Source organism: Myotis yumanensis, unplaced genomic scaffold, assembly GCF_028538775.1.
Source record: "Myotis yumanensis isolate MYYU_CA2020_CCGP unplaced genomic scaffold, mMyoYum1.0.hap1 SCAF_21, whole genome shotgun sequence".
Classification (NCBI taxonomy): domain Eukaryota; kingdom Metazoa; phylum Chordata; class Mammalia; order Chiroptera; family Vespertilionidae; genus Myotis; species Myotis yumanensis.
The window spans coordinates 8287506-8315021 of NW_027223772.1; the positions used below are offsets into that span (position 1 = coordinate 8287506).

General features: G+C 47.2%; 1 protein-coding gene across 2 annotated transcripts in view; it reads left to right on the forward strand.

The window, feature by feature from the left end:
* Window positions 1–27516, forward strand: part of ACO1 (aconitase 1) — a 68339-nt gene that overhangs the window by 38437 nt on the left and 2386 nt on the right. For both annotated transcript variants that reach the window (XM_070400834.1, XM_070400833.1), the window contains exons 5-19: window positions 3840–3909; window positions 4022–4205; window positions 4719–4858; window positions 6748–6919; window positions 9956–10056; window positions 11614–11730; window positions 12507–12666; window positions 13943–14078; window positions 14811–14895; window positions 15688–15844; window positions 17008–17132; window positions 18674–18778; window positions 19668–19810; window positions 21543–21690; window positions 24749–24871. In XM_070400834.1, coding sequence (XP_070256935.1) covers window positions 3840–3909; window positions 4022–4205; window positions 4719–4858; window positions 6748–6919; window positions 9956–10056; window positions 11614–11730; window positions 12507–12666; window positions 13943–14078; window positions 14811–14895; window positions 15688–15844; window positions 17008–17132; window positions 18674–18778; window positions 19668–19810; window positions 21543–21690; window positions 24749–24871 — 1966 coding nt within the window. The remainder of the gene's footprint in view (window positions 1–3839; window positions 3910–4021; window positions 4206–4718; window positions 4859–6747; window positions 6920–9955; window positions 10057–11613; window positions 11731–12506; window positions 12667–13942; window positions 14079–14810; window positions 14896–15687; window positions 15845–17007; window positions 17133–18673; window positions 18779–19667; window positions 19811–21542; window positions 21691–24748; window positions 24872–27516) is intronic.

Sequence of the window (27516 nt, forward strand, 5' to 3'; positions counted from 1 at the left end):
AGGTTTTACAAAGTTGTCTTAGAAATAACTATTTTTAAAATCCCAACAAGAATATCATAACAATTTCTGACCAGATTTTGTGAGTGTGAAAACTTATCTCCACTGTTTGTGAATTTCTGGAGTACCATTATATATAATCCTCAGAAACTTTGAAGGCCATCCAAATCTGAATTCAAATTCTGTAACTAACGAGGAATTTCCTCTTTAATCTGTGAGGCCACCACATTTGGAGACCTTAAAAGCTCACTAAGATTGGGTGAATTTGGGGACATTCTGAGTGGTGCAAAAATCTGAATCCTAGGTCTGTTTATTCGTGTTCCTAAATAGAACTAAGTTACTTGAGCCAAGGTAAGCACAATCGATGTTTTGTTTTCATGAGTAAATTCCAGGTTTTGCCTGGAATTAACATATCATAAAATAGCCTAAGCATTTCTGACTTCCTCTCGTCCTGTAAATGTGTTGTTTATCTCAAACTGACCTGACGTTCCCAGCATTCTCTGGGTGCATGTTCCGCTCCATCCCTGCTTCTGCTGTGAGGAGCTCTGATACCCGCAGGTGCTGCCAACGGACGGGAGGACAAAGCTAAAGACTGGGAGTTAGGTCACAGGTGGTCAGAGAGCGGAAGTGATGGGGTGCCAGAGGCAGGGGCTGCCTGTGATTCAGAATGATGTTCCAAGGTGCTTTTTTTTTCAGCTAAACCCATTTAACACCCCTACTATGTACCAGTATTTGTTCAAGAAACAGGTTAGCTAGGAAGAGATTAGTGAACATACAACGTTAATGCAGTTAGTAAATGTAGCCAGGGCCAGATCATCCTGACTTGGGCTGGCAGAAGGTCCTTCAAGCAGTGTCCCTAGGTCCCTAGTTGGGTCCTGCAGGGCGATTATCACAAAAGAAAAGCCAGGAAAAGCAGTCTACTCTGAAAGAAGGGAGTGTGCAAAGGCAGGAGGACAGAAGCTCGGGGAGAGGGTGAGGGCTCCGGTGTGTGTGAAGCTGAAAGTTTGCACTGCAGGATAGGAGAGGGCTTACAAAGAAAAGCTGAGGATAGATTGAAGTATTTTTTCAAAGCACGAAATTTGAATATTATTTAAAAGATGGGAAGCCATTGGCAGATTCAAGATGGGCATGATCTATTGTAGGAACCATTCTGATAACCGTTGCAAAAGGTACATTGACTAGGCTGACAGGGAAACCATCGAGGAGGCTATTTCTGGAATAAAGACTTTGATAGCCACAGCTGCTCAGGGGGTCGTTAGTAAGCACAGACAGACGAGGACAAGATTCAGGGGAAAGGCCAAGCGTTAGGGTTTGCGCATTCAGTTTGTATTCCTGACACAGATGCCCCAGATACATTGGGCCTGTGGGTCTGGACCTGAAGAGACAGGTGGGAATTGGAAGGATGGAGCCCTCGGTGTACGGGTGAGAAGGAGACGAGTACCTTAGGGAACAGTTGCCCCTGGCCAGCAGTGGGGTCCTGCCTTGCTCCGCTGTCCTGGGTCTCCTCTCTCCATTCCTTCCTCCTGCCTTTCTCTAACACACACACCTTCCCAGACATTCATCCCTATGTCAGGCATCAGCAAACTTCGGTGAAGGGTCAGTAGCTCAGGCTTTGCTGGCCACATACTGTCTCTGCTCACATTATTTTTTTCAACCTTTAAAAATGTAAAAATGATTTTCTGCTTGAAGGCCACACACACAAGTGTTGGACTGCATCTGGCCTATGGGCTGTGGTATGTGGACCCCCGAGGTAAGGCTCTCCAGGGATTAATTCCATTAAAGCCACCAGCACGGTTCTTGGAGGATATTCACATCAAGAGAAAAAGGGGGTAACTTGAGTGTGGTTTTTGTAGAGTAAATAAGTGCCTCCAGTTCTTTTCTTCCCAAAGAGTGCCTGCCCGTTTGTCTCCGGTTGACTCCCCTCCTCTCCTCCTTCAGACTACATCAATGACATTCCCATTGGGAAGGCGTTTCTGAGCCCGGTCAGAGTGCCCAAGGCACGGTGGGTGTATTTCCCGAATCACAGCACTGATGGTCACTCCTGAAAGCACCTGGTTGAGTTCTGCCTCTCCCCAGGCTCTGGGCTCCCAGGGGCCGGTGCACATGCTGCTTTTGCACGTTGTGTCCCTTGAGTACCTGCGGCACAAGGTGGGCTCTGCAGGTCACCAGTAAGTGAAGGGAAAGGGCGGTGGGGTTAAGGTAGAGGCCCCTGGACCTTCAGACCTGGGTTCAGCTCTGTGACCTACCTGCATCTGATCTTGGACAACTTGCCGAAACTTCCTGGGCCTCAGCTTTCTCCTCTGCAGGTTGGGGTGACAGTGGTGCCTGTGCCAGGCCAGTGAGTTCACACTTGGCGCCGGTGACATAATCCTAGACTTCAGCTCCTGCTGTTACTGTGCTGGCTGCGGTCATTCCCGCGACCGCCGTGACGGCTCCTGTTTCCATAGCAGTAGCTACGGGAAGGCAGCGCGGCATAGGGATTTAGAGCATCGATACTGGAGTCAGACTCTCGGGTTTGAGTTCCAGTTCCACCCTTTACTAGCTGTGTGGTCCTGAGCAAGCTTTTACCCTCTCTGTGTCTCAGTTTCCTCTTGGAAAATGTGGATATTAGTTGGGCCAACTCAAAGAGTCATTATAGAGACTAAATGAGAAAAGTAAAACATGTAGAATAGTTTCATTTTCATGTCATGAGGTTGTGGATGAGAAGGGAGTAGAGAAGGGCTGGTTCCTAGGAATGTCAGTAAGTGTTAACTATTAATGAGGTCATCCCTGGGTCTTAGCTACTAATTTTACTATCCTTTCCCATGTTCCCGCAATCCAGGATATAGAACAGCAGTTCTCAACCTGTGGGTCGAGACCCCTTTGGGGATCAAACGACCCTTTCACAGGGGTCACCTAAGACCATCGGAAAACACATATATAATTACATATTGTTTTTGTGATTAATCACTATGCTTTAATTATGTTCAATTTATAACAATGAAAATACATCCTGCATATCAGATATTTACATTACGATTCATAACAGTAGCAAAATGACAGTTATGAAGTAGCAACAAAAATAGTTTTATGGTTGGGGGTCACCACAACATGAGGAACTGTATTAAAGGGTCACGGCCTTAGGAAGGTTGAGAACCACTGATACAGAGTTTATGAGCGCCCCCTGTGTGCCGAACCCACAAAGTTGCAACGATGAGTTACTCTACCTTGACTCAACACAATGTAGTTTGATTACAAAAATCCTGGGAAAGTTCCTTGATGCCCTGAGTGGCTGGTGTCATTCCCGAAGGACTGAGTGACTGTGAATAAACCTCAGCCTGTAGCCTAAGCTTTACAGACGTTCTTGGGTGGCCCCATCGTCTTCACGGACCTCTGTTCTCGAGAGAAGGGATTATGATTCCGTAAATGCCTGTCCCTGCTGGCACCGGTTGCTCCCTGTCTCCCAACATAAACAGATGGAAATGCCAGTCCAGCCATGGCTCAGCCCAGAGAGAAGTTGTCATGAGGTTGTGGATGAGCAGGGAGTAGAGAAACAAGGGTTCTTTAAATATCTAAGCTGCTGGTGTCATCAGAAATGCCTGGAGTCTGTTCCTGTGGGTCACACATTGTGATTGATTAATTTAAACTTAAATTCACTTAACATTTTCTACCCACCATGTTTAAAGAGATTGTAGACATCACTTTCATCAAATAATTGTTCTTTTACTTTTGTTAATCACCTTTCCTTTCCCATGTGAATGAATGTATACTACTACCCAGCAGGCCTGCAGATAAAAACCCCATTTTGTTCATTCATCTCCAATAAATTTGACAAGTAACATTCTAACTCTTCTCTCTGACAGGGTAGACAGTTTACAGAAGAATCAAGACCTGGAATTTGAAAGGAATCGAGAACGATTTGAGTTTTTAAAGGTATGGGCAGAGTTTGCTCCATTGGTTGATCCTTTCCGTCTGTGGGTACGAGGGAGAGGTGCCCAGGAGCCCCTCGGGCATTCAGAGTGTTCTTCCCGTTTTTCAATCCTAGTGGGGCTCTCAGGCTTTTCGCAACATGCGGATCATTCCCCCTGGCTCCGGAATCATCCACCAGGTGAATCTGGAGTATTTGGCCAGAGTGGTATTCGATCAGGATGGATATTACTACCCAGACAGCCTTGTGGGCACGGACTCGCACACGACCATGATCGATGGTTTGGGCGTTCTCGGGTGGGGTGAGTGTTCTTCCGTATGTTCCGTACTATAGCTTGTACGTCCATTTGTGTTGGTACCATTACATCCCAGTAGCATGAATTTGTATGACCACAAGAATCAGAGAGGTGTTTTTGCCTGCTTTGTTTGCTGCTGTATTTCCAATGCCCAGAAAAATGCCTCAGGCCTTTGTTTGGAAGAGTGAACTGGAATAGGGGTCAGGGTCATTTAGAATAAGTGAAAATCACCTGGGGTGTGTGTTACAAGTGGAGGTTCTTGAACCCTTGCTGTCCAGTTGGTGTGGAATCAAGGGGATTTTGATACAGATGTTTGGGGACCACACTTGAAGAAACACTCATTAAAAAGTCTGTGGAGGGAGATAGAGAGAAGATAATTGCTCCTTTTAGAAGCATAACTCTGTACTAGTAACTAGGAACGTTGTAACTGGGTTTATTGCCTGGTAATGACCCTGAATTCTGCCTGTGGATACGGTGAGAAGTAATGAAAGCATTCTTGTGTCATGCCACTCCTTGCAGGTGTGGGTGGCATCGAAGCAGAAGCTGTCATGCTGGGTCAGCCAATCAGCATGGTGCTTCCCCAGGTGATTGGCTACAGGCTGATGGGAAATCCTCACCCTCTGGTCACATCCACTGACATCGTGCTGACCATCACCAAGGTAACAGACGCTGCCTCTTCTGTGGTCCTGGAGAGTCACAGTGACAAACGGGAAATACATGATGGGTCCCTCTTGGCCTCCGTGTGTTCTGGAAATGCTAGAAAACCGTATGTTGATGATTTTAAAATGCAATGGATGGGATAAGGGTAGTTCTGTGGTTAAGTCTTAGGTAATTATGTTCATTTTCCTGTTCTATTGCCTCATGGATCTCTTTCTTTTTTTAAAAAAAATATTTTTTTATTGATTTCAAAGAGGAAGAGGGAGGGAGAGATAGAAACATCAATGATGAGAGATAATCATTGATCAGCTGCCTACTGCATGCCCCTCACTGGGGATCGATCCTGAAACCCAGGCATGTGTCCTGACAGGGAATCAAACTGTGACCTCCTGGTTCATCGGTGGGTGCTCAACCACTGAGCCACACCGGCCGGCTGGATCTTTTTCTTTTGAAATTGTGAAATAGTTCAAATACAGAGAAGTGAACATGATATTCATATGCCTACCACATAGACTTCACAGATGGTAACATTTTGCTTCAGAGCTCTCTCTGTATGTTTTAAGAAATGAAGTGTAATACTTACAGTTTAAGCTATCTTCTCTGTTCCCAGAAATAACCACTTCTCTGAGGTTGTAAGAATCATTCATTTGCATTTGATTACACTTCTACTACATTTCCCCCTTGGTTCTTCCTTAAGTGTAAATAACAGACTTTTTCTGTGACTAATGTTGGGCTTTTTAAATTCCCTTCTCTGTACTATAAGTTACATTATTGTAAAGATGTTTTTCTAAACTGGAAAATACTGGTTTTTTTCCCTTTTTTTCTTTAGTCATTTTAGGAAATAATCTTTTTTATGTGATTTACTTGCTTTGCAAAAAGAAAGCAGTTTTATTTTGAAAGGATATTGGAAAAATTATTGACTTATTATCACAAACATAATTTTTTCTGGTTGTAAGTTTGGAGGCTTGGGGTATTTGGGATGGACGCTATACTGGGAAGGCCCGGAAAAGTCTCCCTTTGATGGAATCTCTATGGAATTTGGAATTGGATTTATTTGAACACACTAGTTTATCATAGATGTCTGTGCATTGTTCTTCAAATGTGGGATAATGTAAGGCTTGCACACAAAATGTGGCAAAATTTCACGTCACCAAAGAACCTATCCCTGTATTTGTCCACAGTTCCTGGAACTGGCTTCCTGTAGGGCCGGTGGCTCGCTCGGAAAAGATAGGGGAGTCAGACTGGATCTTTTGGTTACATTTGACTTGTACCTGTGTTTAGGAAATTTGTTCATTTTACACTTGAAAATAGCCATTTACTTACTCAAATCATCATTTATTTGAGTTAAAAAAAAATTATTTTTAGCACTTCCAGGCATTTCCAGTGATCTCATCGCAGAAAAAAGTGTTTCACATTTTTAAAACCTTTTCTTAATATTTTTCTTTGTGTTTATGGCATTACTTTTTTGAACGGTTTTGACATAATTCTAGATTTACAGGAGAGTTTATGTAAAGATGATACAGAAAGCTCCTGTTACCTTTCTCCTGGCTTCCGCAAATGCTACCTGGCATAACTGCAGTGCGTTCATCAAAATAAAGATGCTGACGTTGTTACGAATGGCACTGTTAGCCAAGCAGAAACTTGTGCAAGCAGCCTGTGCTTTTGGTATTGTCCCTTTTCTGTTTCAGCTTCCGGTCAGGATACCGTGTTATATTCAGTTGGCATTAGTTTTCAAGGTTTATTTTTTAAAGTAATCAAAAACATGTTGAGCTAACTTCCTGTTTCTGTTTATCCGTGTTAGTCTGTAGGGATTGTAAGGTGATGATAGGTGATAGTTCTGCATGTTAGATGTGGTCTGTCCACTCTGACTCCTTTCCATTCTGCCGCTCAGCACCTCCGCCAGGTTGGGGTAGTGGGAAAATTTGTCGAGTTCTTCGGGCCAGGAGTAGCCCAGTTGTCCATCGCTGACCGAGCTACGATTGCCAACATGTGTCCAGAGTATGGCGCAACCGCTGCCTTTTTCCCGGTGGATGAAGTTAGCATCAAGTACCTGGTGCAGACAGGTGAGTGTGACACTCGAGAAGCTGGGGCCTCCGTCACGTTCCATGGAGCGCAGAATGGGGTGCAGGCGCAGCCTTCAGCCCTTGAAGGGCACTGGGTCTGACTTACAGATGTCTTCCTTCTCTCTGTGGAGTCAAAATAACCGCTGGGGTATGAGCAGATGTGAAGTAGATAGGGGACAGCCATCAGGAAAAGCTCAGATTCCCTGGAAGCCTAGGGTTGAGGCCGTGGGAGGTGAGGTTAGGGGGTGGGCAGGCAGGAACTAGAACCACACAGGCTCGGAGGCCACAGTGATCAGTTAGGATTTTATTCCACACGTTCTAGGAAGCCACTGAGTCAGATTGAGCAAGAAGGTAACATGAAATAATTTTATTTTTAATACCTCCTTCTATGTGACAAAGATAGAGGAGACCTTTTGGTTCCCATATGACTCTGAAAATTGTAACTAAGTCATTAAGGAGAAAGGAGCAGACGTCAGCGTTCTCACCCGTGTCCCGTGTTTACTACAACGGCGGTGGTTCTTTCGCAGCAGGAGTAGTGGGCCAAGTAAGAGCTGGCTGCCCATCTCCAATGAGTCTCATAAGACCCCTTCAGACTCTGACTCCCAGCTTCTCCCTGACTTTCCCAAGGAGAAGCCTCCTGGAGGAGTTACCATTGTCATGAAAAGCTCATTAAAAAAAAGGGGGAGGGTTTTATTATAAACTAGAGGCCTGGTGCACGAATTCGTGCACAGGTGGGGTCTGGCCAGCCTGCCTTGATCGGGGCCGATCAGGCTGGGCTGACTGCAGGGGAAGGGATGCAGGAGGTTGGCCGCCTGGCCTCACCCCTGATCCAGGTGGGGGGGGGTGATCAGGGGTGGGGCCAGCGGGGGGGGGGGGGGCGGTGGCAGGTCTGCGGGTTGTTGGTGGGCTGGCCAATAGGGGGTGGGGCTTGGAGGAGGGGCTGCAGGCAGTTGGCTGGCTGGCCCCACCCCTGATTAGGGTGGGGGGGGCCGATCTGGGGCGGGACTGGCCTGGGGGAGGGGCCATGGGCAATTTGCTGGTCGGCCCTGCCCCCTGGTCAAACTCCCAGTCGAACTCCCAGTCACGGGGACAATTTGCATATTAGCCTTTTATTATATAGGATACAGCTACATCGAATTGATTAATTGCTACCACCCTTGATTTCCAAAGGACTTGAAGTGAAAAAGATATAGAAATTAAAGGACAGAATAAATAATTGAGGAAATCAAGCTAAAGAAGAGCGGGGAAGGGATGGCGGGGAGGGGAGCGGGAGGAAAGCTGCAGAACCATCCAGCGCGAAGATGAGTGTCTGCGGCTCAAGGGGGGCCACTCGGGTAGTGATCGGGCACCAAATCTGAAGCCTCTATTAAATTGAAACAAACACACCCCTCAGAGAAGTGGAGCTTTCTCACTCCAAAGAGAAGTTTCTCCTGCGCATCTTTGTGGAGGGATGGCGCGGGATGGAATCAACAGTGGGCTCAACAACAGGTCAGGATGAGCACGTTAATGAGCTCAGACAGTCGGTTTTTGTGAGGCCCGTGCTAGAAGCTGACGACCTTGACAATTCATGTCAAAGAAACAGCAAACAACAAACGCTGCTGTGTGGTGGGTCCAAGGATCAGGCTTTCAAACAGTTTTATTCAGAGGCTTGGATGGACTACATGTCCTTTGGGCGTACTTCCTGAGTGTTATCTCCTTCAGCCGGGGGCTTGTGACGAAGTGCTGAGCATTCAGGGTCATTCCTGGGGATGCAGCACTATGAGTTAAGACTTTGGACTTTGGCGTCAAACTCAGGTTCGGATCCTGGTTCTGTCATTCACTGGCTGCATTCCATGGGAAAGTTACTTCATCTTGAGCCACCATTTCCTCATCTGTGAATGAGAATAACAGTAGTTGTCTCCTAAGGTCATGATAAGGGATTAGAGATTGAGATCATGCATTCAAAATGTGCAGCCACTATGGAAGACAGTATGGAGTTTCCTCAAAAAACTGGAAATGGAACTTCCATTTGACCCTGTGATCCCACTTCTAGGAATATATCCCAAGAAACCAGAAACACCAATCAGAAAGGATATATGCACCCCTATGTTCATAGCAGCACAATTCACCATAGCTAAGATCTAGAAACAACCTAAGTGCCCATCAGCAGATGAATGGATTAGAAAACTGTGGTACATCTACACGATGGAATACTATGCTGCTGTAAAAAAGAAGGAACTCTTACAATTTGCAACGGCATGGATGGAGCTGGAGAGCATTATGCTAAGTGAAATAAGCCAATCAATGAAGGAAAAATACCACATGATCTCACTCATTCATGGATATTAGAGACCATTATAAACTTTTGAACAATAATAGATACAGAGGCAGAGCTGCCTCACACAGATTGTCAAACTGCAGTGGGAAGGCCGGGGAGGGTTGGGGGGCAGGAGGGAGGGGGGTAAGAGATCAACCGAAGGACTTGTATGCATGCATATGAGCATAACCAATGGACATAAGACACTGGGAGGTAGGGGAAGCTGGGGTATTGTCAAGGGCGGGGGAAAAAAAAGGACACATATGTAATACCCTTTGTAATGCTTTAAGCAATAAAAAAAAAAAAAAATGTGTAGCACACAGTGCCGGGCACACAGGGAGTGCTCCTAGCTGGTGACTTGTGGGATCGGGGTGGACTGTTACGTTTGCAATAATAATGTGGGATGCTGGGAGTCTGGCCAGGTGAAGGCAGAGGCAGGATGTGCTGAGGCCTAGGATGCTCCTAATTGAGGAGCATAATAAAGAGAAGGGGGAGTGCTTACAGGTAGGAGGAGACACTCATAGCCTCTTCTTTAGTAACCACAGGTCAGTTAATAGTCCACAGGGAACAACAGATCGGCTAGAGTCAGACTAGTGTCCTGAGTGCTGTGGCATCAGCAGGCCTACCGTGTGGAAGTGAAGTGCTATCACTGTAAAATTGCTGGTGGAGGCAGCAGCTTATAGTCTTTAACCAGAAGTATTAACATCTATTGCTTGTTTCCTCTCAAAATGCCCACCCAGGTCGTGATGAAGAGAAGGTCAAGTACATTAAGAGGTATCTGCAGGCTGTAGGAATGTTTCGGGATTTCAATGACTCCTCCCAGGACCCAGACTTTGCCGAGGTATGAGAGCGCCATCGCGGGACTTGTGTTTCCTCTTCCTGAGGCGTGATTTTAGTGCTGCATGGTTTTTCTTGGGGGGTGTACTTGTAGAAAACTGATAGAGGAGCTTGGGGAAGGACTTCACTAGAAGGACTAAAGGTTAAGCTCATCCTTATTAAAGACTAGTGGCCTGGTGCACGAATCTGTGCACATTGAAAGGAAATTAATTAGAAGAAACATTCTAACCTCACTATTTGCCCTTTCTCTATAACAGAAGTGTCAACCTAATTCACAATCGACAATGACAGATGGACACACACACACACACACACACACGTGCGATTGGCACCAGCGAGAGCTTTATATATATCTTGAGTCAACTTAGCCTTTTATAGATATAGGATAAGCTTGTTTAGTTAGTCCTACTTTCTGATTTAGCTAAACTTTTTCCAGCTCAGTGAAGCACCCCAGCTTCTCTTTCAGGTAATTGTCAGCAACACAGCAGTAAATATCAACATGAAGCAGATTATTATTGTAGATCACGCAGGGAGAGCAAAGGGTAAAATATTTAACTGCAGCAGTGTTTGACTATATTCTGCACAGTGAGAAAACCTAAAGTCATTTTCAAGGTCCACCATTTCTTACTTCTTTTCAGTTGGGTCAAGTTTCTAAGCTTTCTAAATCTCTCTTTTCTGGCTAATGAAAAGAAAATAGGATTCTACCGAGTCTCCTATCTACCTACTCCAGGACTTCTGTGAGGATCAAATGAGATGAGGCATGGGAAAACGCTTCACAGACATTTGGTTAAATTGTAAAATGTGTGCACTTGGCTATAAAGCAAGTCGTATTCCTGAGCTGAAGAAATTCCAGGGAGGCTAGTCACTAGGAAGAGGAAGCCAGGCATTGCTATGTGACATCATTACCCGGACAGACACTTAGAATATTAGCCTTTTAAATATATACATGGCAAAGAAATGGAGGTGCGGATGCACCAACTAGTTCTGATTTATCCAGTGACTAAGCCTTCATTCATTTTCTAGGGTGCTAACTTAATCCACACTTTTCTCAGCAGCCAGGAGCCAAGGGCACACTAGGTGGGGCCCTCATTTACCTTCATATGACGCCAAGGGAAGGAAGTGCTGCAGTAGACTAGGGCCCACTTCCTGGCATTGATGACTTGATGGCTGCATCCCTCCCAAATCATCTTAGAAAAAGTACAGTGGATGATGTATCATTTCAATAAGAAACCCATCCCAGATCAACTTAAAATGAAAAGGATGAAGGAGCTGCTTTTCGAAGATGGCTTGCTGCAAGGCGCTGGGCAGCAGCCACATGCCCACCCTGCTCTTCCTGAGAGTGGCACAGCTGCCTGCTACCCCACCCCGCCTGCGGGTCCATCTTCATCGTTAGAGATTCACCCCTTAGGAGTTGAAACGAACGCTGACCTCCCTGGCTTTGAATGGGGTGGTGTAGTTGGTTTTTACTGTTGCAGGGCTTTAAGATCTCTGACACCGCTTATGCTGTTTCTGTGTGGGTGTAACGTCGGTTCCACGTTTCCTTTACTTCCCGGGGCGGCAGGTGGTGGAGTTAGACTTGAAAACGGTAGTGCCTTGCTGCAGCGGACCCAAGCGGCCTCAGGACAAAGTCGCCGTGTCCGACATGAGGAAGGACTTTGAGAGCTGCCTCGGAGCCAAGGTCAGTGCCGGGAGCAGGTGGAGGCCCTCCCCGCCCCGGCCCGCCCCACGCTCCGTCACCTGGTGCCAGGCTTCAGCGCACCCCACTCCGAGATGACTCCTCCGGAAGCCTGGCCAGGGGGGCGTGTCCTCTCCATCCTGACGTCCTCAGTGCCTCCCCACCAGCCAGTGGCCAAGCAGCCTCCTGGGAGCACTTGGCCGTGTGTGAGCATAAGCCAGCCCACCTTTGAGAGCATATGTGCCTTCACATGACGCCCCCACACCCTTCCCTGTACGCGCCGCGCTTGGCTGGCCCTTGTGTTTCTGTTCCTTCCATTCCCTGCTCGCACGGTGGTCTCCGGTTCAGAGCAGACAGGCATCTCTCCTTCACTGGAACCTTCGTGGCACTTGATTGGCTGATTCTGACCCAAATGTCCCCTTTTTCTAAATTTCCATCTGGTTAAAATCAGTGACCTCATTAAACTATAATAATGTCATCGAATTCTACTGAGACTAACTTTAAACTAAATTTGTAGTTTTAACATTTCCGGTCTTCAGGTAGAAAGGAAGTAATTGCTAATTTCAAAGCAAGAGTAAGATTTAGAATTATGGCTGCTGTTTGTAAAGGTTTTAAAAGACTAAAGAAAACTTTACTTTTACTGTAGCATTTTGGATTTCATTGGCCAAGATATTTATGTTTTGTTAAGAATTGCCCTTTAATGTTACAGTTCCCAAAGTATTTCTTCATCTTTTAAAGTGAGAAGTTTTGAAAAAATATCTATTTTTTTCTTCCTGTAGCAAGGGTTTAAAGGGTTCCAAGTTGCTCCGAACCATCATGACGACCATAAGACGTTTATCTACAACAACAGCGAATTCACCCTCGCTCACGGCTCTGTGGTCATCGCTGCCATCACCAGCTGCACGAACACCAGCAATCCGTCCGTGATGCTAGGGGCAGGTGAGCGCATTTGAAACCCTCCTCGTGGTCATGTGGACATGAGGGTGGAAATCCCCCAAGACACGACCCAGGGGCTCAGCATGTGGTGCCCTGAACCTTTCCTTTCCCAGATGTAGGAATTTACTGGCCCAGAAATGTTTACACAATAAATAGTGTCCAAAGCAAAGTATTTAAAGTGGAACAAAAAATGCATAACTGTGGTTAGAATTAACACCGAAAATAAGTAGAAGGAAGCAAAAGAAGATGGATTTCTGGTAAAGCCCAGAACCTTATGTCAGACTTTAGAAGAAAAGAACTAATTTCCCGTCGCAGTCTGGTCTCTGTACCACCCCTGCTGAGCCCTTTTGTTCAGTGGAATTCAGGCTTAGATTCGTTGTCACGCGCACCTGAGTTAGGGCACAGGCCTTGTCTGCAATTCTGATTAAGTAGCTAACATTTGCATCCAGACTTTTGTTACTGTAAGGTCTCTTTAAGTTTCCACATTTCTGAGCATCCCCCACAGTTCCTGTTGAGCTGCATGTCCATAGATGATGGAGTTACAACAGCCCTTTCCTTATGAGCTGGACAGTGCACAGGAAAACCAAGGAGTCAGCTGTTGCCAGCTAAGCCGACCAGGCTCCTCAAGTACAGTCACCGGCGTGTCTGTAGCTTTCTGTCTTCACACCCCTCTCCTCATTTCTTTCTGCCTCTGTGATACAGCCTCAGACAGAGCACCCAGGGCCCCTGGGCCTCAGGGCCCTTGCAGTGGGCTGTGTTTGTGGAAGTCTTGTGGCCCAGGAGCTCCTGATCTTCCGCTTTAAGACATTTTCACATCTAGACCGACTGTACTCCTCACCAGCCAGTGCACCATTCAGATGCTTTACGAAGGGCTCTCCCGATTAGAATTTTCATCCAAATAAAAGATATTTAGAAAGATTGCTCTCCCTCCCCAAATTAAAAACTCATTTTATAACATATCCCTAAACAGTTTATCGCTTAAAACACACACACACACACACACACACGCACACACACACACACGCACACACACACACACACACATCTTTTTCTTCACTTTCGTGGCCGAGTTTGAGTTTACTGCACACATGTGAGTGACTCGGGCCAGTGAGCGCTGCGTTTCTAATAAGCAGCAGAAATAGCAGAAAGTGCCCACAGGAACGAGGCTTGGTCTGGCAGGGGCCGGAAATGCAGACTGAAAGAGCCAGTGTCGTCCTTGAATGTCCCCGGTACCTAGAGTAGGCGGCCACCCACATGTGTCTGTGTTTACCATCCGCAGGCTTGTTAGCCAAGAAAGCCGTGGACGCCGGCCTGACCGTGAAGCCTTACATCAAAACGAGCCTGTCTCCTGGGAGCGGCGTGGTCACCTACTACCTGCGGGAGAGCGGAGTCATGCCGTACCTGTCCCAGCTGGGGTGAGGGGGCGTTTTCTTTCACGCCGTTGCCTTTGTTGTGTCGTCTTCCACATTACCTTGCTGTGTCACCTGTAACTGCCGTAAGCTCATCCAATGGTATCCAATTCCGTAGCATTTTGTCAGATGGTGAGTGACCTTAAACCCTCACATTCCCACAGAGTAGGACCCTCAGTTGCACTAGCGGTTCATCATACGAAGGTGCCCGCGAAGGGCAGCGCAGGGCATGGGATCCAGCCTGTGTGTTGGTGGGTGCTGCTCTCTCCCTGTGCCGGGGGCCAGCGTTGGCTCTGCATGGAGAGCTGCCCTTTGGTATGAAAGCATTATTACCCTGGCTAAGATGTCCTCGTTCCTCAGGTACTTTAGTTATTTGTCTCCAGATACAGCTTCCCCAGCTTCCCCATTATTCCTAATTTGGATGACAGGTTTTATTCATATGCATCATAATAGTCAGAAATCCTTAGGAATATATGATAAAAATAGTGAATAGAGACAAGAAATGGCATATCCGACTTCCACTTTCACTTAGACTTATTTTTATAATTGACTCAAAAGGGAGTCTAATGGAATGATCTAGAATGGATGAATAATGTATCAAAATGCTCTGGGAATGAACACGTTAAAGGAGCGGCACTGTCCCAGGCTTATTTCCTGAGCCGCTCTCCTCTTCAAGTCGGCGCTCTGCGGGAGCTGTTCCAGCAGAGGGCGCACTGAGAATTCTGCCTTGTCTTCTAGGTTTGACGTCGTGGGCTATGGGTGCATGACCTGCATTGGCAACAGCGGGCCCTTGCCTGAGCCTGTGGTGGAAGCCATCACGCAGGTAACTAAGGGCCTGTGGGTCTTCAGAGCTGTGGCCTCTTCTCCTGTGATGTGTGACCGAAACACTGGTCATTTCAAGAAGGTTTAGGGAAGCAGGGGATGTGGTTGGATGTACGGCCCTTGAAGTCCAGCTGAACTTACTCGTTAGATAACCTCGGGCAAGTTAACGAACCTCTCTTTACCTGCGTGGTCACGACTGTACACTAGAGTGGTAAATAGTACCATTTCACAGCCTGTGGGCATTGAAATGAGAATGGCCATCAAAGACAGTGTGGCGCCTGGACACAAGTGGGAATGAATGCAAGTTCTGACTCCAGATTGTTTAATCTGAAGACTGGTTCCAAGTCAGAGAGGTCTTCACCCACATGAATCTAACCTCACTTGCACTGGCTTAGGCTTTGTCCCATAAATTCTGCAGCGTTGACAAATACCATTACGTGTGCTTTGCGTGAACTACAGAATCCATGTAAGTCAGCGTGGCTGCCTGTAGCTTTAACTTTTGGCCGTCCCCACCTGTCCTTAGGCCCCAGGCAGCAACATAACTAGGACGTTGCCTCCTGACCTACCTGGCATCTCCTCATGAACAGAAACCAGTGACCATGTCTCTGTGTCTTTTGACACGGATGGTCTCCCCCAGGGACACCCCCGTGTGCTCTCCTGTAGAGGAGAGGACCAGGGCAAGGGACGCTTGAAGAGCTATGTCCTGGTGATGGGAAAACTCAGCAAATGGCCTAAAATGAGCACCGGGGCAATCTCGTTTCCTGTGACTTGACTTCTCTCTCACCTCACACAGGGAGACCTTGTCGCTGTCGGAGTGCTATCTGGGAACAGGAATTTTGAAGGTCGAGTTCACCCCAATACCCGGGCCAACTATTTAGCGTCTCCGCCTTTGGTGATAGCGTATGCAATTGCTGGGACCATCAAGATCGACTTTGAGAAAGAGCCACTGGGTAAGACTTGGTTTATGGGGTTAGAATTTTCCCCCAATGAATTTGAAAATATAATTGGAAGAGAACTAGTGCTTTCCTTAATAAATAATGAAGCCTAGAACTTCAAGAGGTAAAGGGAGGAGAGTCTTTTCTTTATTCCTCAACACACAGCCAGACATAACTGAAATAAATAAGGATGTACGTAAGAGCAAGGGATGACAGAAAAGAAGTGCAGAGAGTGATAGAGAGCTTGCTCCTCTGACAGCTTCTCCAGTCCCCTTCTCCGTCTCCTGCTTTAATCTAATGATAGGCATTGCTTAAATATGCGCTCTGTGGGAACACCTTCAGATAGTTTAACCTCCCCAGATTCAGAGAAAAGGATGCTTTGTCTCCTTGCCTCTGGTTTTCTTGCTTCCTATCCCCCTTCTCAATTCACTGTATGCAAATTAGATTATATGAAAACAGTGCCCTTTCAGTTGACCTCTAGGAAATTATAACTTAGACGTACAGGTGGGACTCATTATCTGTGTATCCCATATTCCCAAATTTGCCTGCTCACTAGAATGTATTTTATCCCCCATGTCAATGCTCAGCATGCTTCTGAGGTCATTCACAGGCACGCACAGAGCGGGGAAACCGAGTCACGCAAGGTGCACCTTCTCAGCCAAAGTCACATGAGGCAGCCCCCCGCCTTCTTATCTCAGCTGTCGTCCTGTACATAAGTGACCTGTTCATGGTCTACTCGTGCCAGGGTGTTTGCATTGTTGTGCTGCCTGTAGGTGATGTCACTGTTTCAGGCCCCCACGTAGAGTGCGGACGTGCTGCCTCGTGTCCCTGAGCCCAGGGAGCCTGGGAGGTGTCTCGTGCTAGGTAGGCTTCATCAGGCACGGCTCATCATGCCCTTGGCGGAGAGTTCGATGTTAATGCATCAACAACATCTATTAACTAAGGCGTCTGTAAACGAAACACAGAAAGCCAGGTTATATGCTGACCAGCTGACCGAAATGTTGTGGCCGAGGCTCTGACACCTGCCCTGTGTTTCCTCGGGGCCGCTTTTTAGGGTTCACCCTGCAGTGTCGGCATGGACTTGATAGAACTACCGCCAGGAACAAGACTCGACTGTATGGAATAAAGAAAAAGGCTGTTAAATGAAGTTTTCTCATTAATAAACATTTCTCCCCCAGGGGTGAATGCAAAGGGACAGCAGGTGTTTCTGAAGGATATCTGGCCAACAAGAGATGAGATCCAGGCGGTAGAGCGTCAGTACGTCATCCCTGGGATGTTCAAGGAGGTCTATCAGAAAATAGAGGTGAGGGCCCGCCCGCCCCTCCCCGCCCTGAGAGTCTGAGGGAGAGCTGCTCCTCTGTGTCCTCTCTGCAGACCTGGAGGCTGATAGGAGTGGAACCGGTTCATTCCTCCCTCTTCAGAGAGTAGGGAAGTGGCTCTCAGTCATTTTTCTCCTGTGACTCACAGTTTTACAAACCCCACACGCCCCAGGTGTTCCAGGTTGAGACCGGTGGACGGGAAGAAAGGCCGCAGGTTGTGAGTCCCAGCCAGCTCTCCATCGCTCTCCCTTTCTCAGACCCCTGGGCTGTGGCGTCCCTGTGGCTGAGGACCCTCCCCCAGGTGTCACTGAGGTGGAGCCGGTTGGGGGAGTGCACCTCTCACAATTATTTGGATGCTTAAGAATAAATAAATAACCAAACAAGCAAACAAATAAATAAAAGCCACTCAGTAGAAAGCACCAAACTGCTTAAATAAATGAAACTCTTGGAGCGTTTTACGAATAGGGATAAAATGTATGGGGCTTAGTGTTGTTTGTTGAGACCCTTGGATGTTTTTCCTTTCCCTGCTTTCTGTGTTAAGCTGACTCACAGCCTGCTGACAAGGGCTTGGGTTTGAAACAAGACAGCAGGCTGTCCGGGGCCGGGGGGCTGTGCCCTCCCCCCAGCGGCCCTTGGGAAATGAATGGTCTGAGGGAGTTTGATGGGCATTGCATGAAATGCATGCATTCAGAGGCTGAGCTAATGGACCTGTGAAGAGATTTCAAGCTAATTTGTATGCAAAGCAGCTGTGATTGTCTATCCAATGACCATGTGACTTGGAAGTCTACTTCCCCAAATCTTCAGAGAGTAAATGATTTCCCCTTCCGTACAAATCTGGATTATTTTTTCTTAATTTGTAAGTATGTGGATTAGTTATCTCTTGCTGTACAACAAATTACCCCGAAACTTTGTGGGTTAAAACAGCACACATTTATTTTCTCACAGTCTGTGGGTCCACATGTGGCTTAACTGGGGGCTCTGCCTTCGCGAGGCTCCAGTCAGATGTCACCTGGGGCACTGCACTCGTAAGGGCACTCACGCGGTGTGGTGGGATCAGCACCTCAGGGCTGCTGGACCAGGGGCCTCAGTTCTTCAGGACCATCAGCGAGAGGCCTTGCTGGTGGTCTCTGCACAGTTCACAGCTTGGCAGCTGACACCATCAGGGCAAGCAAGTAAGGAAGCAGGAGAGGCTGAGGGACATAGAAGGCAGAGTCTCTTCATAACCTAACCTTGGAAATGAGTCACTACATTCAGCCCACACTCAATAGGAGGGGCTCCCTTTAGGGTGTGAATCTAGGGGTGGGGGCAGCTGGGGTCCTTGGGCTGCCTGTCATAGTGCACATGTATTGTTAAGTTATTTATCATGGCACTGTCTTCGTTTAAAGGAATTCTTTTGTATGACTAGAATAAGAATGGTTTTTATTGTACTCGTAGCTCAAATGTGTGTTATATGTTTATGTGTTGAATTTTCCTTGTAATAGAATGTAATTGGATTGGCCCTTTTTTTTTTTCTTTTTTTCTAAAGACTGTGAATGAAAGCTGGAATGCCTTAGCAGCCCCGTCAGATACGCTGTATTACTGGAATCCCAAATCTACCTACATTAAGTCACCACCATTCTTTGAAAACCTGGTATGACTTTTTATTTTTAACAAACTGAATTCTTCAAAAGGTTTCTTTCCTTATAACATCTACTTTATTATCCCAGACCCTTGTTTTCACCACCTATTTCATTCAAACCTCCACAAACCCAAGCAAATGCCATGAGGGAGGGTTTGGGGAATCTGGGAGATTAACTGAAGTGAGACCTCAGTTTCTCTGTCAGGGCTTGTGTGTGGCTGTGTAGAGACACCTGGGGATCAGATGCCACTGGGCGTGGTCTCGGTGAAGTCGGAGGGCTGTTCCAGGGAGCATGCAGGGCCTGCATCCTTCCCCCTGAGACCCACTCAGGCAAGGAGTCCTTGCTGCCCAGGGTGGGTCCCTCTGCCTGGGGGATGGGATAGAAGTCAGAGTTCTGTGCACGTGGAGAGAGAGAATGCCATTTGCAGCTGCATCCTATAGCTTTGGAGGGGACAGGGCCAGTCCTTCTCCTTCCCTCCAAGGGTGAGATGTAAGTGTTTGGAGTAAAATCACCTTACTTTTCTGAGCACCCCTGATAAAATTGAAAAGAAAAAAATAAAACACCCTAGAATTTCCTGTGCACTGATTAGGGCTGTCACCTGGTTCAGGTCCACAGAGCTCCACTCTTGAGACTTCCCTTGTGACTTGTTGGCGGAAACCTGGCCAACCCTACTTGTGTTCTTTTTAAAAAAAATATATATTTCTATTGATTTTTAGGGAGCAAGGAAGGAGAGAGAGATAAAAATATCAATGAGAGAGAATCATTGATCGGCTGCCTCCTGCACACCCCGCACCAGGGATCAAGCACAAAACCCCGCGCATGTGCCCTGACCGGGAACTGAACCAGCTGCCTCTTGGTGCGCGGGGCACACTGGCCGGGCTGACTTGTGTTTTCCGCTAGACCTTGGAGCCGCAGCCCGCTAGATCTATTGTGGATGCCTATGTGCTGCTGAATTTGGGAGATTCAGTAACAACTGACCATATCTCTCCGGCTGGAAACATTGCAAGAAACAGCCCTGCTGCTCGCTACTTAACTAACAGAGGGTAAGTGTGAGTGAGGTGGGAGCTGAGGACCGACCGAAGGCGGCAGGGAGGGACAGGGCCAGCAATGCTCTTCCGCCTGGTCCCATTGGAAGCAGACTGCGGCTCTTCACCAAACCCTGGTGCTTGGAAACCAGTCAGTCTTTTGTTTGCTGCTTCGAAGCTTCTATGGGTGAATCCATCATCCCGTCAGCCCTGTCACGGGGAGAGGGGACAATCTTTGAGCAAGCATTGTGCGCATTCGGCTCAACTATCATTTCTGCCCCCGGCTTGCCAAATAGACAAAGCACAAGGGTCTGCTTTTAACCTCGGCAGAGCCTGGCTGCACTTGAACTGCTCAGCAGAAACATAACGTGAACTGCGTTGCCGTTCCCGGTTAAGACATACTCTATACAGAGAACTGCTTATAAGACTGGCAGTTCACGCACTCATCAGCAGTCCTCAGTCATGCACCGATTTTAACAGGTACTACACCAGGGTTATCTACTGTTAGCTAGTAGACCCGTATTAATCAAAGTCGGTTCCGACTCTCGCTTTCCGTGAGAGTCATCTGGGGAGATAAAGACTCCTGGTTCCCCTCCCACCTCCCGAATCAGCTTCCTCTGCGATGGGGCCCTGAGCCAATTCGAGGAACGAAATCCAGCACCTTGTTTTGATTGGTGATTGGTGACCTCTTTTGAGACATGGACTCTAGGGAACTGAGTAAAAGCAAATATAATACCTCCCCTGAAAAATGCACATATCATAACATCTTGGATATAATTTTCGTTGCTCCTGAAACCCATTTATAGGTTCACTCGGTCCTCAATTGGATCTAACCTTTAAATCACATTAACACGCACACTCATTTCCCAGCATTTTAAGGTGCAGCCCAGTGAAGGGGTCACTGTGTTCGTGGAAAAATGTTGTCTCTGATGTTCTGACGTCCCCCTGACCAGGCTTCTCTCTGATCTCAGGACCGGGAGGGATAGCTGTTCTGCCTCCAAGGCACTGCTCTGGTTTTTATCTTATGAAATTGTAAATCCTGCTGCCGGTTGTGTGTCTTCCCTTTCAGCCCAGTTCCTGATAACTGGGGGACAAATCGGAACCCCCTTCTGGTTAGTGTATGGGACATATTTTATGTTTCCTCCATTTTGGGCCTCACCTGACCCCTGACCAACTTACTTAGATTATTCGTCTTTACTTCTTTTTCTTACCCATTTATTTTTAAGCCTCACCCAAGGCTATGTTTATCGATCTTAGAGAAAGAGGAAAAAAGGGAGAGAGAGAAAGAAACATCGATATGAGAGAAGCATCAATCGTTGGCCTCCCGGATGTGCCCGGAGTGGGGATCGAACCCACGGCCCTTTGGTGAACAGGACAACTCTCCAACCAACCACCTGGCCAGGGCTTTCTTACCCATTTGTCATATTTTAATTTTTGTGAAACTTTAAAGGCTTCCATACTGAATAAATGCAATAAATACTCTTATTAGAGTTCCTCCTACTTTTCTACCCAGATTTATAAGACAGAGATTGGCCTGGGATAACATTTAGTTCCACCTTCCCCCCCAGATGGAGGTTGGGGATTGCACCTCCAGCTGCCTCATTGAGGCTATGGGAACAGCTTGCTGCCTGAGAGGGCATTCTTGGTAGATGAGAGGAATACTGAGGTTTCTGTTTTTCCCTTCTTGGTGTAAGTGAAGGCCATCTTCACCCGTTCACTCAGCCGGCTCCCCTCCCTCTTGCCTTGGCAGCCTGACTCCGCGGGAATTCAACTCCTATGGCTCCCGCCGGGGCAACGATGCCATCATGGCTCGGGGCACATTTGCCAACATCCGCTTACTAAACAAATTTTTGAACAAGCAGGCACCGCAGACGATACACCTGCCTTCTGGAGAAGTGGTGAGTATGGTGACCTCGTCTGGCCCTGCTGCTTGGGTGTCTACCCGGTCGGTCACTTTCCCTCGCTCTTAGCTCCTTCCCTGCCCCTCCTGCCTCTGGCTTCCTGCGGTCTCGCCAGGTGTCCATGTGGAGCTCATCAATGATGGGGACGCCCTTTAACCTGGGAAACCTCGTCCTGCTCAGAGGTCCTGCCTTTGGCCTGACTAAATCCGCTTTCCTGGAGTTGAGCTTCCAGAGCCTTTGAGTGAAATGCACGAGTTCAGAGTGTTAGAGGGGAGATTCAGGGTAGGGTAGAGGGTGTTTACCCAGAAGTGCTGTTTTAGGACTGTATTGGCATTTAGTTGAGTTCACCACCCCAGGAGGAGAGAAGGAACGTGGAGGCCGGCTTGGGTCCTACAGGGAACCCGTAGGTGGGCCTGCTACAGTGGGATTGTCTGCTGGGAGGCCTGAGAGAGGCCGGGAAAGCCTGCCCTTTGAGTCGGACAAGCCCGGGTTCAAGTCCCAGCTCCACCTCAGACCAGCTGTGGAGCTCCCAGCAATGCATTTCCCTCTGAGCCTGAGCGTTCTTACCTGTGAAACAGAAATACTGTTCTATCTACCTCGGCAGGCTCTGAGGCTAAAACGTAAATGGAGGGACATGTGAAACAGCTAGTCTAGTGTCTGGTCCGCAGTGTCACTTCCCTTCCCAGGAAATGTGGCGAAGCTGCTGGAAACGGGCGAGGCCACTGCGAAATAACCTTCCCAACCTATTTTAAAACAGTAACAGCTAATATTTATGTAGAACTTACTATGTCTCGGGTACTGTTCTAAGCTGTCTGCATGCATTGTCTAATTTACTACTCGTAGCAACACTTTAAAGTGGGTACCATAGTTACCCACATTTTAAACTGGGAATCTGAGGCGCTGAGAGCTCATATATCCCTAAGGCCACAAGTAGAGAAACTGAGTTTAAACCCAAGAAGTCTGGCTTCGAAGCCAGTGCTTTTCACCACCACGCCCACTGCCTCACCTGCAGCTGATTATGTTTTTGTAAAGTCTCTTCATAGACAGTCACTGGTCACCAGGACCAGCTCAGAGCCAGTGCCCAGCAATGTTCAGTGAATCAGGGATAATGAGCAAACTATTCGATGAAAAAGATACAGTTAAATGTTAGGATGTGCAAGAGACCGAGGGGAGGCCTTGCGAGGCAGACATCGGGGCCTCCGGGTACTGACTGTTGCGGTGAATGTCACTTACTTGCGAGCCCCACCATGGCAGAACTTTCAGTCAGATGTTCGGTGCTTCTTAAATAAGGAGACAGAAGCAGAGAAGGACGCACATTTGAGCCAACCCTTGAACTTGAAAGATAGACCTAGGCCAAGGACAGGGAGGAAGAGAAAACAGATAATGTGAAGAATAGAAGAAAACAGAAAAAAAACACACACATTGTTTCTTCAGAGTGATGAGATGGGTTCCTGTTGCTGTAAAGCAGGGGTGGGGAACCTTTTTTCTTCAAAGCGCCATGTGGATATTTATAACATCATTCGCAGGCCATACAGAATTATCAACTTAAAAAGCAGCCTGCTGTATTTGGTCAAACATCTAATTAACTCACCCTAGTGCCTTGGCAGGGCCAGACCAAACAATTTTGTGGGCCTTATATACGGCCCATGGGCCAGACGTTCCCCACCCCTGCTGTAAAGTAATTAGAGGGCAAGAAAGACTTCTTTGAATTTAAAAAAAAATTCCCAAAAATTTCACAGGAAAAGTTGGTTAGTTGAAAAAATCTCTCAAAATATAGGACAGAAAGATAAAGGAGAAATTAGAGAGAAACTAAGAGAAGTAAAGACTGAACTGAGGAAGCCCAACATCTGACTAAACAGAGGTACTGAACAGAGAAGAGAGGAAATTCTCACACACCAACATGAGGGAAATTCTCGACTGCCAGATCGAAGACTACAGATTGAAAGGGCCGCTGAGTGCCCAGCAGAGTGCCTGGAGGTGACCTGCAACAGGCACATCCCTGGGAAGCTAAGATCAGCAGAGGTCTGGCCAGGGCAGCTCAGTTCATTAGAGCATCTTCCCCTGCACCGAAGGGTCACGGGTTCCATACCTAGTCAGGGCGCACGCATGCCTAGGTTTCGGATTCCATCCCTGGCGCCAGTCAAGGAGGCGACTGATCGATGTTTCTCTCTCACATCAGTGTTTCTCTCTCCCTTCCTCTCTCTCTCTGAACATATCTTCGGGTGAGGATTTTAAAAAGGAGAAGCTCTAGAAACTCCTGGAGAAGCTAAAACAGGTTATATACAATATGCCGGAGATCAGAGGTGCCGAAGCAACACTGGGAACTTAGACTGATTTCTCCCTTACACTCCTGTCCTTCACACCCCACTCAAATGAAATTAAAGTCATAACACATTCAGATACTCAAAAATTGAAATTTTTCTAAAGCCCTCTCAATCAACCATTTCAGTTAAGAGAATATCTGTATTTATAAAAGACTAAGTGACCAGCTGACCTGTCAGTAGGGATGACGCTCACTGACCACAAGGGGGCAAATGTTCAACGCAGGAGCTGCCGAGCGACAGCAACTTTGCAGAGTGCCCTCTCGCACTCTGGGACCCCTCGGGGGGATGTCGGACAGGCTAGGCCAAGGGACCCCACCTGCCGGAGGGACCCCGCTCACTCCGCAGATGCCCTTCGAGCCCTGGCACCGCCCCAGATGCAGCTGGCCAGGGAGGGACTTCAGGAGTTGGCTCCAGGGCATGTCCAGCCTGTCTAGCCCAGTCCCACCCCGCCAGCCACCTTTTAATTAATTTCTTTTCAATGTGCACAAATCCGTGCACCAGGCCTCTAGTAAAATATAGTTTGGTCAGTGTAGATAGATGGAGCTCATTGGGAATCTGTAGACCAGGCATCTGTAGACCAACCTATAGGTTGGCTGAGTTTTCCGTTGGCTTTGCGTTGACTTGGCTCACTGCAGACCTCTGACCCTGCACACCCCACCAGGTCTCCCTGGCCTGTGTCTGCACTCTGTGCCTTTGCTACATCTGTAATACCTCCCCTTTCTCTTCCTCAGCTTGATGTGTTTGATGCCGCTGAGCGGTACCAGCAGGCGGGCCTTCCCCTGATTGTTCTGGCCGGCAAAGAGTACGGCTCTGGTAGCTCCCGGGACTGGGCAGCCAAGGGCCCTTTCCTCCTGGTGAGTATGACATAGGGACATCCCCGCGGGCGGCTGCCCCTGTGGACCGGAAGGGACGCTGGGAGGGGCCAGGAATCCATTCTGGTGCTTTACTCTCCACGATGTGGAAGAGCAACTCAGAAAAGCAAGTGGTGTTTGTTCCTCCCCTGCTTCTTGGTGGACTGGTTTCCCTTCTCTCAGTGAAGAGTAATCTGGAGGTGAAATGGTTCCCTCAGACCAGACCTATCCCGGAGCCATGGTCTTTGGGGGTCGCAGTAGAACAGCTGAGCGGAAGGTCTGTGCAGTCTCTGAAATCATATCCAAAAGTTTGTCTGTATGTCTTTTTCTAAGGGGAAAACTCCATGGTTTTCATAATGTTCTCAGAGGATGAGGACCCAAAATTTGTTTAAGGCCATTGTCCCCGGTGAACTTGAGGAATAAGCCAGGGCTGCTGCTGCTGACCTGTCTGCCAGGTTTCTGGAAGGGAAAAGGTCAGGAGCCTGAGCTTTGGGTAAACTCAGGAAAGTGCTTCCTAGGATGCTTTTTACTGCCTGTGAAAGTCTCTTTAGACTCAGCGGGGAAGGAGTCTCTCTCTATGCGAACAGGACCCTCTGTAGACCTTCAGCCTTTCAGGGCTTGACCAGGAGGTTTCCCCAGGGGCGGGGCCACACAAGGCCACAGAGAGCTCTCACCTCTTCAGGGATCCCAACAAAACCTGCTGCTGGCTTTAATCCTCAGGGCAGGTAAAACGGCTTAGCTGATGTCAGTGTAGATAACATGTGGCTCGAGCCAATCAATGGACTTGGGAAACCCTGAATAAGTGGTATCCACAGTAAAACATGTGGCTGTCCAGCAGGGAGCCCCAGACATCCAGGCTTCTGAAAATCTTTGAATATCACACACCTATTATTTTGGTTTTTTAATCAATTATTTTGTTCTGTCGGAAAAAGAAATGTTCTCTGATTATTTGGTAGTATGTCAGGGATCTGCTCTTTTAGAACCTGCTGAAAAGAACCAGAGAAAAGAAGGAAGAGGTTTGAGGAAGGGAGCTGGTCGCTGACAATGCCAGTCAGTTGGGTGGGGAACTTTAAGACAATTGGGTGGGAGGGAAGAACTGGCACCCAGGGGGCGCTCCAGAGTCTAGACTTCGCTGTAGAGCCGCTCTGAGTCCTGGCTGCCCAGACACCATGTACTTCAATCTGTAGCTGCCCAGCCAGGGCCACTCAGCAGTCTCCTGGGCTGAATTCATGCAGAGAGGGTTATACAGTTGTGATCTGTGGCATTGAGAGACCTGCGCAGCCATTTATACAGAACTAGGGACATGAATAGTATGCATTTACAGAGATTTATACTTCCCCTCAAAATAACTACATAATACATGTATCCAAAAATCCGTACAAAATACCTGCTACCCTGAAGAATCTGCCCTTCCTCCATAAATTTGTTTTTAAATTTGGAAACAGTCTTGGCCAGGTAGCTCAGTTGGTTAGAGCGTGGCCCCAATACACCAAAATTGCAGGTTCGATCCCCAGTCAGGGAACATACAAGAATCAACCAATGAAAGCATAAATAAGTGGAACAACAAATCGATGTTTCTCTCTCTCTCTCTCTCTAATATATATATATATGTATATATATATATATATATATATATATATATATATCCCTCTCTCTAAAAAATCAATAAATTTTTTAAAATTTGGAAGCACCTGTGGGATTTTTAAAAAATACCTATGCCTGGATCTCATCCCAAGAGATTATGGTTTAACAGGTAAGGAAAAAGGTCTTGTTGTCAGATTTTAAAAGCTTTCCTTGGTGATTCTAATATGCAGCAAGTTTGAGAGCCACTGCTTCATAGCCATGGTTTTCATGACTTTCTCTTCCTCCTGCCCACACTCCCTGCGTGAGAATCTGTGCAGATCGGGGGTAGTGCCCGAGATTCTACATTTTAAAAACATTTATTTATTTATTTGTATTGATTGATTAGAAACAGAGAGAGAAATGCCGATTGGTTGCTTTCTCTATGTACACTGACAGAGAATCCAGCGCAAACTTGGTGAATCAAATCGGGACAACATTCTACGCAACTGAGCTACCCAGCCAGGGCTCTAAAATTCAACATTCTTAACAAGCTCCCTGAGGGACCCTTATGCAGGGTTTTTCTTAAAAGTGTACCCTAGATATCAAGACACCTTTTAGGGGTACCTAAATATCCAGTTACAGTTAACTAATATTTGGGAATAGGGTGTGTTAGTTAATCAAGTATCCTGGTTTATTAATCATTGCTGTATAGTATTGCCAGTTATAGATTGCCAGTAAAATGTACTTTATAGATAGCTTAATGTCAAGATTATATTCCCTAGGATTTGATCCTTGAAGCAGGAAGTATAAAAGCACACAGTAGGTAATTCGTTACTCTCTTGATAGTATGTTCTATAAGTTGCTTCTCTGATTAAATCTTCCATGTCTGCCAATGGACCTACAATCATAGCAGAATTGAAGGGAGAGAAATGATTTTCTTTATGTTGTTTTGTGATGTGGAGTCTGTTACAGTGGAAGTTTAAGAGGTGTTACATCACACAGTGGCTCAGTGTGTGGTCAGACTGCCTGGGTTCAGAATACTGGATACTCCCCTGACTGCCTGGCTTGGTGCAGGGGGAATGAGA